Source organism: Mytilus californianus, unplaced genomic scaffold, assembly GCF_021869535.1.
Source record: "Mytilus californianus isolate M0D057914Y unplaced genomic scaffold, xbMytCali1.0.p SCAF_11, whole genome shotgun sequence".
Lineage (NCBI taxonomy): Eukaryota > Metazoa > Mollusca > Bivalvia > Mytilida > Mytilidae > Mytilus > Mytilus californianus.
The window spans coordinates 32,699,616-32,715,018 of record NW_026262593.1 but is presented as its reverse complement, the minus strand read 5'-3'; the positions used below and the strand labels follow the sequence as shown (position 1 = coordinate 32,715,018).

The following is a 15,403-nucleotide window of genomic DNA, read 5'->3' as shown; positions in this document are numbered from 1 at the left end:
CTACGCAGACATTTTTACTTCATTTACTTGATCATATTAAAACAAAGTCATCTATGAACTCTACACTGGTATGATAATACTACATGTATATTACAAAAAGATTTGATACAGTTGATCATTCTATTTTATGTAACAAACTACAAACAATGGGTGTAAAATCCATAGAATGGTTTAAATCATATTTGACAGAGAGAAAGCAGAAATTAAATGTAAATGGTGTTGATGTAAAATGTCCCTATTCTTAAGTCAGGAGCATGTCGTTCAGTGGTTGTCGTTGGTTCATATCTGTCATATTTGTTTTTCGTAAATCGTTTTGTTATAAATTAGGCTGTTAGTTTTCTCAATTGAATTGTTTCACATATTTCATGCCTGGGGCCTTTTATATCCGACAATACGGTATGGGGTTTTCTTAATGTTGAAGGCCGTACGGTTGCCTATAATTGCTTACACTCACTTCATTTGAACTTGGGAGGATAGTTGTCTCATTGGCAATCATACCACATCTCTTAATTTCTATATTTATCTTATTTTCAAACAGTCACTTGTGGAGTACCTCAATGTAGTATTTTGGGTCCACAAAGGAACCTGGAGGTGATATCTGAAAAACCTTATAGAAATTGTCGATGTCTATCTGATAACTCTAAAAAAAACCTTTATATACTGCTTTAATGCAATGTTATTTTGATTATGCATGTTCAACGTAGAACTCCTGTTTGGGTCAAAAATTCAAATATCGAGTATTTCAACTTGACTTAATATCAAGTATTTCAAAATAAATCTGTTGAATTTGTTACAGATATGGAAAACCAAACTATCAGTGCAAATTTTGATGTATTGGGTTTTTCATGTAGAAAATATGATCAAACAACTAAGACTCAACCATGTATATAAAATATTTTATAACAAAAGCCCTTACTACATACAAGGCAATTTTACTAAGATCAAAAGCTTGTCAATATTATTCAACAAGATCTAGTGAATACATTTTTTTTATACCGGGCAACAGACTAACATTTTATTATACTGCTATAAGGAAAGGATTGGAACTTGTTGCCAAATGATTTAAAGAGCACTAAAGATTTTGAATCTTTTAAGTCTGATGTTAAAGATTTTCTGTCATAAATGGAAATCAACGATTTTAAGGTGGCTGGGGTGTCTTCCTCCATCTTGGATTTTGAAAAGCAGATAACAATCAGTCTAGATCTTTAATGAAATGTGCAAATTTCGAGAGTAGTATGTAATTCATGTGTAAAACTTTTCGTGTTAATATAGAAAATTATGTGTTTTATCATATTTTACGGCTGTATTTTACAAACAGTAGAATATTTTTTTTTGGTCAATTTTTTTCAACTGTGCCACATATAAGGGGAGATAACTCAGATAAAGTAACTTTTATTATGATGTACCAAGAAAACGAGTTCTGTGCCCCCACTTTTTCTTTTTCTTATCTGAAAGCATATTATTAGAGCTATCTTCTCATATTTTATCTATGGTTTAGTTTTCTTTTTATCACAAAAAATTGGGTTTTCCATGCATAATCTATACAAAATATGACAATTTTGCACAACCTGTAGCTCGAAAAAAAGCCCGGTGACCCATACTTTTTATTATATTTTTGAAAAAAGCCTGACATAAACTACTTTTTGACAAATTATAAAAAAAATTCTATGGATTTTAATTTAGACCCCCTATCTACCTTAATAACAAGTTTTTATTTTATTGAATGCTTGAATGTTCTATAGTCAATGTTATCATCGATTAAAATTTTAACAACTAGTATAAAGCCTGCCAAAAGTCATTATCTCTTATAACTATATTTTAATATTTTTAAGAATGTAACATAAATGGACCCCATTGGAAATAAGCCTTATGGCTTTAATGGGAAATCCAGATTAGGTATCAATAATGGTTTTACAATAATTATGTTTACACGTCTGCTATATATCTATACTACTTTTGTAATGTTTTATGTTGATATCTGACCAAATAAATATACCTATCTGTCTAATAACCAAACTTGAATGATCCTTATTGTATTTAGTATAAAGCTTATGTTTTTTATTCCGGTCCGTCAACATGCATGGCCGCCATGGCTAAATATAGCACATGGTGGTTAAACACAGTTTTTGGCTTATATCTCAAAAACTAAAGCACTTAAAGCAAAACTGACATGTGGTAAAAATGACCAGAAGGTGATATTTTGGTGACAGGCTTGTGATTTTTGAAGATGAACTATACTTACATCACTCCGCCATCAAGGCCCCTTTATATACGCATACACTTTCATAAAACTGAAGACTTCATTTTTAACTAGTGTAGCTTTTGCATGCTGTTTTTTTAAAGATCATAATAATATTAAAATCATTTTTTTATTAAGGCTACTCTTCAAACGATTTAATTCATAAATCATGTAATCTGATTGTCAAATTTCCTAAGTTTGTTATTTTGTATTTGGACCTATTTTCAACTGATCTAACTAAAACACAATATGATTTGTAGTAGATTTTTTTTTTTTTTTTTTTTTTAGGGCAAAAAAGGGGATTGAGCTTATTTCGCCCCTTTAACACAAAGTATAACAAATGGGAATTTAACAGGCCTTGGGGCTTATCTCGCCCTTTATTTTAAACTAATCTTAACTTGTATTTGTTTGCAATTGTCACTATTGCTTGCATCCTTTCTTGACTGAATATAAAGTTCTTGCTGTTCCTAACATCAAGCCAAGTGTCAAAACTTCTTTTGATGTATTGGTACGTGTCTTTGTTCTGGTCTTTGTAGTAGAGCTATTTTCCTAATGTTTGTAGTTTAAAGGTTTAGTTGGCTTGCTTGCTTTGTTTGTCTAAATGGCGGGGCTTCGGCTTGTATACGTTATACTCTGCATTATACTTACATGTAACATCCAATGACATTTAAGTATTATGTATACAAGCTGAAGTACCGCCTATCTAATGATTGCAGATGTCAATCTTAATTACAATGCTTGAGCAAACATTTAGACAAAGCAAGCAAGCCAACCAAACCTTTAAACTTCAAGCATTAGGAAAATAGCTCTAATTTAAGAAAGGTCATCGGTGTCAGACGACTTGGCTGAGACTTCATGACGACTGGAAAACAGCTGTATAAAATATTCATGTGGCAATAATAATTATGGATCTTTCAAACCTTTCGACTGTCTATCACATATTATTTTGTTTCCTCGTGTTCATGTGTTTGTTATTATTGTTTTATACCGTTATTTAGAGTTAATTGATTTTACTGTACTGTTTTTTGTTATTGTATGTTGTTTTATATAACTTTTGTGAGTAGACAAATTGAGTTTAGAATGGGGAGGGATGAGATTAGTTTAACCCCGCCATATAGTAATGAATATGCCTGTTTCGTGCCAGGAACATCGTCTGTTGCCGCAAGTTGTATTATATTCAGATTTTGTTATATGTAGAAAATGTGATGTCGATGACTAATTAGATATAAGAAGATGTAGTATGAGTGCCAATGAGACAACTCTCCATCCAAGTCAAAATTTATAAAAGTAAACCAATATAGGTCAAAGTACGGTCTTCAACACGGAGCCTTGGCTCACATCGATCAGCAAGCTATAAGCAAGCTATAAAGGGCCCCCAAAATTACTAGTGTAAAACCATTCAAACGGGAAAACCAACGGTCTAATTTATATAAAAACGAGAAACGAGAAACACTTATGAACCACATCAACAAACGACAACTACTGAACAACAGATTCCTTGATAGATTCTGTTAAACTTAATCACATTTTTTTTTCAAGTTCGGGATGATTAAGAGCTTGGCATGTTGTATAGAACCTGTTTATTGGTGAAGACCTATATATGTTGTCCTCTGGATATGTCTTTTTTTGTGTCGTTGGATTGCTGTCTGAACGACGCTTACCCCCACATCTCATGTTATTCATGTTGAGTTATTTTTTGAATGTTGTGAATTGTCCACAGAATTATGTCACCAGAACAATTATCGGGTGACATATTGCTTTACCTCTGTTTTTTTTTTTCGTATTATTATTATTATACTTCCATCTATTTTTGTCAGACAATGTCACCTATCATAAAGTTTATTCACTTAAATGAGGACCACCATCTGTAGAGTTGTAGTGAAGATTTGGAACTTATAAAATGACCGCTGTTACCATGGAAACTGCATGCAAAATATATGAAAAACTAAAGTTTTTTGTTTTTGGTGAACAATTTGAGTATGCCTGAACTTAAAAGCATATTTTTTAAAAAATTTTATACATCGCGGTTGTCCCACTTTATACAGGTTTTGGGTGATTTTGAGAATCATTGGAGCTACTATATATTGCCATGGAAACTGAGGAAAAGATCTATCTTTTGAATTTTGGAAATTGTCACTGTTTCCATGGAAACAGCAAAACTTCAATATTTCAAAATACTTCAAACCTAATGAAACTTAATATAGATGTTAACTGGCAAGTGTAAATGTGCCATAAAACTTTGAAATTATAAAACTGTAAAAATGTGAAAATTTTGAAATGTTTCGAAATTAATGAAATTTAACAGCGATGTTAACTGGCATACGACTTTGGAATTTTCAAAATGAGTACCGTTTTGTGGCAATTGGCCGGAGGAAAATCCGCTATTGCTTGCAATGGCAAATGTAGATTTTGTTAGAATTGGAGTCATGATACCTTGCGACGGAAGATTTTTTTTCTCGAGAAAAAAATGTTTACCTTCTTTGGCTAAATAAATTTATTGAATAAATTTAAGCACAAAACTATCTATCTAAATGTTTGGAATGGAAAAAAACCGTACTTGCATGATGGGTGCAAAATATTGTGTTTGGAATGAACCTCAATTCCACGCACTTAAATGATCTGAGATTTCAAAATTGACCTTGGGTTCAAACGATTTCTAGAGAAATTAGTGTCACTATTACCTTGAAGCTCTGTTTTGATTGCCAATATGATAGATGTTCATAACGTTGAATATAAAGATTTTGTAGCAATTGACCCAAAAATAAGAAAATGCTGATATTTTGAAATGAATTTATATTTTGTAAGTAAAAAAGCGATACATGGATTCAAGTGATGTAGCCTGTTTTGCATAAAGTGCTACACCGCTACCTCTGAAAGTGCAAATATTATAATTTCCTGTTTATTGAGAATTCCAACTTATGGAAAAAATTTTATGATAAAATGTTTTATCCATGATTTGAAGCTAGTCACAGGAACACATAGAACTGAGATGATTACAACCATATTGACATGCATCCTCACAATACTGGTCCATACCAGGTATTGTCTCATACCCACCAATAGCTTTACACGTGACCATCTGTATACAGCGACACTGACAAAGATTAGGAGAACATGCATCTTGTTGATCGCCACAGTAGGTATTGCACCACCGTTCATAGCCTAGACCAGCATAAACACCAACTCCAATACAATCAATTATTTCGTCTGCTTTACACGAAGTCACATGACCGGTGAAGGAAGTTGTTGTTGTAGACGGCGCTTTAGTTTTCGGTTTGCTTGTAGACGGAGCTGATGTGGTTGTTGGTTTTTTTGTGGTTGTTAGTGGTTTCTTAGTTGTTAATTTTGTGGTAGTCGATGGTGGTGGTTGAGTTGAAGCTTTGGTCGTTGGTGGCCTAGAAGTAACTGGTGTTGGATTAATAGGATTAGCTTCATCGTCAATGGCTATATCAGCACAGTTAATAAACGTTTCCTGTGGTCCATTGTGATTATTTCCTGCAAATAAAATATTGATTTAACACCACCACACGAGTACATTTCCGTGATTACGTTTTAGAGGAAACAATGTCAGTAAAATAAAGCTATGGACACATAAGTATAGTACATTGTGTAATCTGGTATTGTTTTTTGGTTTATCGGTAAGTAATCTCATGATCAAATGTTATCCCCCTGGTTGCAAATCTGACTTGATGGACAATATTTCTTTGACAAAATGCAAAAAGTCATCTGAAATATATCGCTTGTAAAATCGGTTTTAACTCTTAAAAATCATACCGTTCGCATAATTGTATAGGCATGTTATTAGATATAGAACTTTGCTATAAAGAAAATTGAAGATAATACGACCATCAAAACAAAATTGAAGCCTGCAAATCTTCAAACACAATATTGTTGTCTCCATTTTGACAAAACTGAAAGATAAGATCACTAACATTTTTTTTAAACGAGGTTACAATGATAAGTAAGAAAATAATAAAGTTGGTTAGAGAATATCGTAAAGGGTTCAGCGGATAATAAAAAACCTTTTTTCCAGTTTAAGTAAATAAGTGTGATCTCCAAAACCCAAAGCATTATTGACACAGCTTTGAAATTTAGTACGAACTTTTGATAACATGCACACAAGATAAAAAATACTTTAAAAGGACGGATAAACATTAACTACTTTAACTTTTGTCCTTATGTGTAATAGAATAAAGGATTTTGTTGCGCTTCGTTTGTTTTCGTTTCTCGTGGACTACCATGAACACTGTGACGTAAATTAAGAAACCAGGATCATGCTCTTGAAAACCCCATCAAAAGGACATGCATGTATGCTCTTGAAAACACACGAAATGGGCATATATGCTCCCGAAAACCCATTAAAAGGACATGCATGCACTTGAAAACACATACAAAAAACATATGCTGTTAAACACATAAAAAAGACATCAACAGAAATAAAAAGAGTGATAATAATTGATATTTATGTATTTTTACCTGCAGTATAATGCCATTGTAGTACGCACTGTTCACATGTCATATCCGCCGGAAGTGCCAGTTTGACATAATGTGATCCTACAACACTGCCAGGTTCGTACCGAGTTTCACCAGGTTGTCCTGCTAGCTCTAAGACGTTCTGGTCTAAACATTCCTGTGACACTTGAGTGGTTATATCGTTATTCGGACAAATTTTAAACACGAAGGATCCAAGATGGTTGGCTGTCAGCTGAATCTCGACCTCAATGTCTTGACCTTTCTGGTATCTTCTGGCAATAAAACCTGTAGCATATATTCCACCAGCCTCATTTTTACGCTCTCCGTCATATGGATCGCCACATGTGCCACATTTACCGTCGTTTTGATAAAATTGTCTCTGAAAATGTAATTTCAATATAACTCATTACGTCTGACATAAATACATATATACATATAACTATATACAAGTCTAAATAGAAAACAACGTTCAAACCTATGAATGCGTTGGATAAAAACCGCAATTTTTATACGTGTGCATGCAAAACAAATTTCTTCGTAGAGGGGTCTAAATAAAGCACAAACAACTTTTTCCAAAAGACCAAAAAGTGAAAAAGTTTATTTAAACAAAACGCATTTGACTAACAGGTCGAACAACGGATGTTCTCAATCCCTGCTGACTGCCTTTGGCGATTGCCAAATAAACGGGCCACAAGATGTAACAAAATGGATCTTTATTATTAATCTAATACCAAACAGAAACAATAAACTTGCGGAAAAGATGGTATACCGCAAACATGAGGTGCAAAAAATTTGTACACCATATCCGGATTTCGACAATTAATGTCTCTTCAGTGATGTTAAGAATCGAAACGGTATTTGGAAGACCATATAATTTACCTCAATTAAGGATAGACTCTTGAATGTTGAAGAGTCGAAATAGGATGAACGGATCCTATAAACCCGAAGGCAAATATAATACAAGCCCAAACGAAAAAATATAAATGAGTCTAAATTGAAAACAATGTTCAAACCTATGATTGCGTTGGATAAAAACCGCAATTTTTATACGTGTGCATGCAAAACAAATTTCTTCGTAGAGGGGTCTAAATACAGCACAAACAACATTTTCCAAAAGACCAAAAAGTGAAAAAGTATATTTAAACAAAACGCATTTGACTAACAGGTCGAACAACGGATGTTCTTAAACCCTGCTGACTGCCATTGGCGATTGTCAAATAAACGGATCACAAGATGTAACAAACTGGATCTTTATTATTAATTTAATACCAAACAGAAAACAATAAACTTGCGGAAAAGATGGTATACCGCAAACAAAAGGTGCAAAAATTAGTACACATATCCGGATTTCGACAATTAATGTCTCTTCAGTGATGTATGGTCCGACTATACGCGTATGGTCGGACCATATGAGTATATACTCATTTGGTTATTAACGGGCCGGACCATATGAGTATTTTGACCATATAGTAATTTTTTTCCAATATGCAAACTGTATTTGCATCGTATCATAGATCAAATTTATTTGTTCAGTGTATGTTCACTGGTGTTAATATGTCCTTTGATTGAGTTAAGCCATTTCAGTTGATATTGTGTAGTGTGTCTTTCTATGTTGTGATGTTACACTATTGTTTCAGATAAGGGTGAAGGTTTGGTACCATTAAAACGTTTAAACCCGCTGCAATACACCTTATCGCTATTTGTCCGCCATTAATGAACATCACACAGGTTCTCGTAAAATTTTGACGTCACAATACAAAATATCTGACGCCACAATGGAAAAGTGATTGTTGTATGACTTCAAAAGTTCAAGCGGGACAGACTCTCGGGTCAGCCGGGAATAGCGATAAGGTGTATTGTTTGCACCTGTCCTAAGTCAGGAATCTGATGTTCAGTAGTTGTCGTTTGTTAATGTGGTTCATAAGTGTTTCTCGTTTCTCGTTTTTTATATAGATTAGACCGTTGGATTTCCCGTTTGAATGGTTTTACACTAGTAATTTTTGGGGCCCTTTTATAGCTTGCTGTTCGGTGTGAGCCAAGGCTCCGTGTTGAAGACCGTACTTTGACCTATAATGGTTTACTTTTATAAATTTTGACTTGGATGGAGAGTTGTCTCATTGGCACTCATACCACATCTTCTTATATCTATTTAACCAATAATTGATGCCCATTTATCCTACTTGTGTCCATTTGTTTAGCAAGTAAGATACAGTACAAGTATGTTCAGCAAATAAGACATAAAAAAAATTGATGCGACGGTTGCCAGTAAAAAAACAAAACAAAACGAAGACGTTTTGACATATTGTAGTGTAATTTCACAATTGTATAAGAAAATGAATAAGCAAAGATAAACTTTCTATTTTTTTAACCAGGTACGCATAGCTTTGTTCACCAGACCCAAACATTACACGTTACTGACTGATTTGTTTCTGTGACATATTGTCTGAATCTTGGTTAGAGCCGTCGGTAGTCATGATAGTGTCAATCAAAAGCGTCCGTTTATATATAGGGTTTGACTTTTTATTTAATATTGTATTTAAACATTTCTTGAACCTGTCTTCTAAATTCATTCGTCAGGACAAATCGACCATTAATAAATATGTTCAGTATACTTTTAACTTGTAAATTGAATTCAATGGGTTATCCATCGTCACTTTATTCAATTTATCATGAAAATACTTATTCCCGTATCATGTCGCGCATAATCATGATTAAAAAAACTCAAAATTTTTAAATATTCATATTTTTTTATAAATTCTTCTACAATTTGAAATTAATAATTTTTTATAAAGTCTTTTTTTCATATCAAATCGAAGGGTCATACCTTTTGAAGTTTGTATTATAGTATTAAATGTAAAACCAATGATTTATACAGAAAGACTTAGTCTTACTATGTACATGCTTGATTAAACATTTTAACCGTCGTCGTGTTAATCACCCGGACCATATAAGTATATACTCATATGGTCTTGACCATACGCGTATGGTCCAAATACTCATATGGTCCGGAACATATATATATATATATATAGCATGCATAACAAGGGTGGCAGCTTGTGGCACTGTTTTATATGGAAAATCGGCGTTACTGATGTCTACGGGTGTAATCCACTTGTCGTAGCCACCATTCCGTCTTCTTATCCCGCCATTGTGAAATTACCGATTGCTACTTTATCGAATTTTCATTGCATGATTAACACGACGATTAATTGGTGCCATTACTGAAACGGACCTTCCGTGCATCTGATATAAAAATAATAACATGTGACATGATTGCCAATAAGACAACTATCCAACGGAGTTCAAATGATGTGGATTTAAACAAGCTATATGTCATCGTACGGTACGGCCTTCAATAATGAGCAAAACTCATACTTTATAGTTAGCTATCATCAGTTGAAAAGACCTTGTTCATTTTTGGTTTTTGTTGGGATTCCTATTGCTCAATATTCTGTTTTCTGTGTAACATTTTTTGAACCACTGTGTGTCTTTTCTTTTCTTTCTATTTAGCTATAGTACTGTCTGTTGTTTTTTTAATTGTTGGGTTCTTATGCTCACTATTCCGTTTTCTGTGTCACATTTTGTGGAATTCTTTGTGTCTTTTTTCCGTTTTTATACAATTTTTGCGGTCGTATATTGGTATCACGTAGTCGTCGTCGTCGTCGTTGTCGTCGTCGTCGTCAAAAGACACTTGGTTTCCGGACAATAACTTTAGTGTAAGTAAATAGAAATCTATGAAATTTAAACACAAGGTTTATAACCACAAAAGAAAGTTTGGGATTGATTTTGGGGGTGATGGTCCTAACAGTTTAGGAATTAGGGGCCAAAAAGAGGCCCAAATAAGCATCTATTCAGTTTCCAGACAATAACTTGTGTTTAAGTGTATGGATCTCTCTGAAATTATACACAAGTTTCTATATCACAAAGGGATGGTTACGATTGGCTTGGGGGGTTATGACTCAAACCGTTTAGGAATTAGGGGCCAAAAAAGGGGGGAAAACAAGGGTTTCCTGGTTAATGTACAATTAAGACAATTTAAAAGCAGTGTAAAGGAGGTAATCCAAACACAAACAATGTTTTAAATTATGTATAAAGGAATGTTGTATTGTCTTGAGGTGATTAGCTGTCAATTTACTTAAAGAAGTTACTATTAAATTTTAAATTTATGATGATTAAGGAATATTGATTTTAGCCATGGTTATGTATGTCATTTTCTATTTTAAGAATTTTATGATGTATTTAAATGGGTAATTATGGTTGCAAACTCCAATGGAAATTTGAATTGAGATTATGACCATATTTTGAGTGAAAGAATTTTTTGTTTGAAAAAAGGGTGGGGGAGATGAAAAAAGGGGGAGGGGGTAAAAAAGAAATTGTGGGAGGGGGACAACTTTTTCTCATTTCAGATTTTAGAAATTAAAAAGAAAATTTCTTCATATATTTAATTTTTTTGCAAAAAAAAGGGGGATAAAAAAAATTTTAAAAGGGGGGGTAAATTTATTTTTGTTTTTGTGTTGGGGAGTTGTTTGGAAAAGGGTGGGGAGGTGAAAAAAAGGGGTGGGGGATAAAAAAGAAATTGTGGGAGGGGGACAATTTTTTCTCATTTCATATTTCAGAAATTAAAAAGAAAATTTCTTCATATTTTATTTTTTTTGCAAAAAAAATGAGGGGGGGTTAATTTTTTATTTTATTTTTTTTATTTTGGAGGGGGGGTCAATATGCAACAGCATAGTGTATTGCAAAAAATTAAAAAAAAGGGGGGTATTTTTTTTAAATTTTGGGAGGGGGTAATTCGCAAAAGCATAGTGTATTGCACAAAAGCAAAAAATTTAGTACAAATTCAAATCCTATAAGCAATTCTAAGTTCTCAATGGTTTTGTTTTAAAGAAATGTTGTATTCTTTTGAGGTGATTAGCTGTTAATTTATTTTTAGAACTTATATTAAATGCTGATGAAGGAATTTATTTTTAGATATTACTATTAAATTTTGCTGATCAAGGTTTTCTTTTTTTAGCCATAACTTTGATGTCATTTTCTATTTAATACTTTAATGATGTCTTTAAATTTTCTATTTAATACTTTAATGATGTATTCAAATGGGTTTGGTTTATTTTTTGCATTAGAGTTACCTCCCTTACAATGGTTTTGTTATAAAGAAATGTTGAAATCTCTTGAGGTGACTATTAGCTGTACATTTATTTTTTTGAAGTAATATTAAATGTTGACAAAGGAATTTTTATTTTTAGATATTACTATTAAATTTTGCTGATCAAGGTTTTCTAATTTTAGCCATGACTATGATGTCATTTTCTATTTTTATACTTTTATGATGTATTTAAATGGACTTTTATGGTTGCAAAGTCCATTGGAGTTTACATTTCTTTCATGTATCTCAATTTCTATTCTGAAACTGTGGTTACTCAGTCTAAATTTTGTTAAGGTTCTTCTGCTGTTAATTTTTTTTATATATTAAAGATTGAAAGCAAATTTAAATTTAAAATATGCGCTTAATTTTCCATTATCTTTTGAATAGCAATTTACATAAGACTGCAAAATTTAGTATGGGTTCATATAGTGCTATGATGTCGTCATCGTTTGCATCGTCGTCAACTGAAAACACGTTTGGTTTCCGGACAATAACTTTAGTTTAAATGAATGGATCTCTATAAATTTTTTTAAGAAGGTTCAATACCATAAAAGGAAGATTGGGATTTATTTGGCAGATGATTGTCCCAACCGTTTATGAATTAGGAGCCCAAAAGGGACACAAAACAAGCATTTTTCTACTTTCAGGATAATAACTTGAGTATTTCAATTGCTCTGAAATTGTACCACAATGTTCAATACCACAAGTACAAGGTTGGGATTAATTTTGGGGGTTATGGTGCCAATAGATTAGGAATTAATGGCCAAAAAGGGGCCTAAAACAAGCATTTTTGTAGCTTCCAGACAATAGCTTGTGTGTAAGTGTATGGATCTCTCTGACATTGTACATCAAGGTTCCATATCACAAAGGGAAGGCTTGGGTTGAGTTTGGGGTAATTGCCCCAAACATGCAGGAATTAAATGCAAAAAAAAAGAGCCAAAACAAACATTTTAAAAGTTTCTAGACAATAACTTATGTTTAAGTGCATGGATCTCTCTAATATTGTACTACAAGGTTCCATACGTATACTCTAAAGGAAAGACTGGGATTGAGTTTGATGGTTAATGCTCCAAGGGGGATTCAAAAAGTTTAAAAGAGGGGGGTTCCAATATTTTTTAATCGGTTCATATTTTTTTTCATCATTTTTATATTTCAAATTTTTGAAAAATTTCATGAAGAAATCTTCAATTGCACAGTATTGCGCATTAGATTTGTAAAATCTTTGACCACATTTATTTTGTGTCAGAAACCTATATTATGGCAAAAAATTTGATCACAATCCAAATTCAGATAGTATCAAGCTTGAATATTGTGTCCAAATTTGCCCCAACTGTTCAGGGTTTAGACCACTGAGGTCGTATTAGGCTGCGCTCAGCGAAGCATTTTATTCTTTCTAATTATAGTATTGTCTGTTGTTTTTGACTTAAACATGAGTTTTGATTTCAATTTGATTTCAATTACAATGTTTTTTTTATTTTTGGGCCAGGAAAGTGTTTGAATAAAAACGTAAGTGTATATGATACAAGTTACGTCAAGAAACTAATGCAAATTATACTGCAGCTACGCCTTTGTCTTTATATATATTCTGTCAAAAAATATAGTAACAAAGTGATATTTCGTGCAATGTCGATTTCATGTCACAATTTCTTAACTATATGTGTAGCCATTTTAGCTGCATTAAAAAAAGACCAATATGCATATTGGCTCAATGAAGAAACATATAAAAAATAATTGTATTCGGCACGAAACAGTTAAGGAAGGGCTCGGTCGACCTCACCCTCCCCCAGTATTTAAGCCTCATACAAACCAGATGACATAAACCTGATATTGCAAGTATATTTACGTTGCGTGCAGTAATTATGATTTTCTCAACTGCATGGACCACCGTGAAAACTAATAAAAAGTTGTTTATATATCGATATAATTGTTTTTTACCTACAGCTTGTTAAATGTTCGTTTATTGTGTATCTTGTATTTTTAATTCTTAAATTTCCTAAACCTACAATATGCCACGCGTCAAACTATTATATATTACGGCTTTTCATAGAAACAATTACCTATATTCAAAATTAATTTATTTACAACGGTTGGTTTTCAGTAAGCTTAAACAACGCTTTGAATGAAATCCTAACTTTTTTTTAATTATCAGTGTTTGTGGTTGAAAGGGACAAAAGCAATGTAAATGTTAGAGTGAAACGCCACACGAAAATCTGTTGTTTTTTGCTATGAAAACAAAATGGCAGGTGTAAAAAATGCAAATTTTCATTCCGAAAAAAAAAAAGAAACATGATAAAATCTTTCAATTTCTACTTCAAGTTTTACAACGAACGACAATTTGTTAACGACACTAAAATGAAGTACACAAATAAGGCTCCGTCAGATTTGGAATTTATATTTTTTTCTCTATTTCTTATATTTAAAAAAAAATACAGAAGTATCTTAATCTGTTTATCATACTAGTATGATCTTACAAAAATAAGAAAATACAATGATTTCGTGCACGCCGACAAATTTATTATTATATTTATCAATGTTTATGGCCTCTTATTATGAAATTTTAAATGTGCAATAATACCAAAAACAGCAAATATACAGAGATGTGTCATTTTGTACGTGTACCAATGGGAAACGTAGTTCACAGCAATATTATTTTTTATTTCATTGCATTTAATAGAAAATGTGGAGTTTGTGGCATATCAAGCCAAAATTTTACAGATAATCCACAGACTTTATTACAGAGATTTTAGATATAACATTGTAAACGTAGATTACTCACTTGTGTATTTATTTTGTGCTAGCATTTATTGTTTTCAATAAGACTTAGCCAACATCTGCAGTGCCGAGTCACTAAAGTCGAACACACCATAGAAGGTGTACTTGCATAGGTCCATATGTGTGCTTGGTTTTAGTAATATCATTATTTAAAACGAATTTAAGGGAAATGATTGATTAAAAAAAACTTACAGCAAATCCACCACAAAACAGTTCATTGTCATTGTAGTTCGCTTCGAAACCTTGTCCTTTATAAAATCGCCAAAGACTCGATCTCTGTGGTGGGTCTATCATACGACCGTGTCCTGACACACTAATAAGGAGACAACTAACACTAAGTGCGATAGTTATTTCAAAAACCATTTCTAAACTTTGATGATTTCCTTACAACAACGAATTAAATTATGACGGAATGACCAATACCGTCATTTAATTTATATGCTAGATCACCTTGGTGATTAAAGGCGGGTTTGATTAAAAGAAATTAAAAGTAAACATTGATAGTATCTTAAAACACGACAAAAATCACTAACTTACAAGATAATGTTACCTGCCAAAGGGAGGATCCAGGTGTGTTTTATGAATAGCTACAGTACTTTCTTCATTATTCTACGTTTAATATATTTTAATTCACTACTTAAATATTTGCAGATGGCTTTTAATTATATAATAATAACGAGATCAAGTTGTTGATACTCAAGTTCGTGACTATAAAAACAATTAGGGTTTTATATTTGTAGAACTCATATCTAAAGCAAATATCATGACATGCT

The 15,403-nt window shown here is 32.6% G+C and overlaps 1 protein-coding gene across 1 annotated transcript; it reads right to left on the bottom strand.

Annotated features, from left to right (window-relative positions):
- Positions 1-5,015: 5,015 nt before the first annotated feature.
- Positions 5,016-15,053, bottom strand: LOC127719925 (uncharacterized). The gene is made up of 3 exons (XM_052226299.1): positions 14,823-15,053; positions 6,716-7,091; positions 5,016-5,734 (listed from the first exon to the last, which is right to left on the bottom strand). The coding sequence occupies exons 1-3, from the start codon at positions 14,991-14,993 to the stop codon at positions 5,202-5,204; spliced, it is 1,080 nt and encodes a 359-aa protein (XP_052082259.1). The 5' UTR covers positions 14,994-15,053; the 3' UTR covers positions 5,016-5,201.
- Positions 15,054-15,403: the final 350 nt, after the last annotated feature.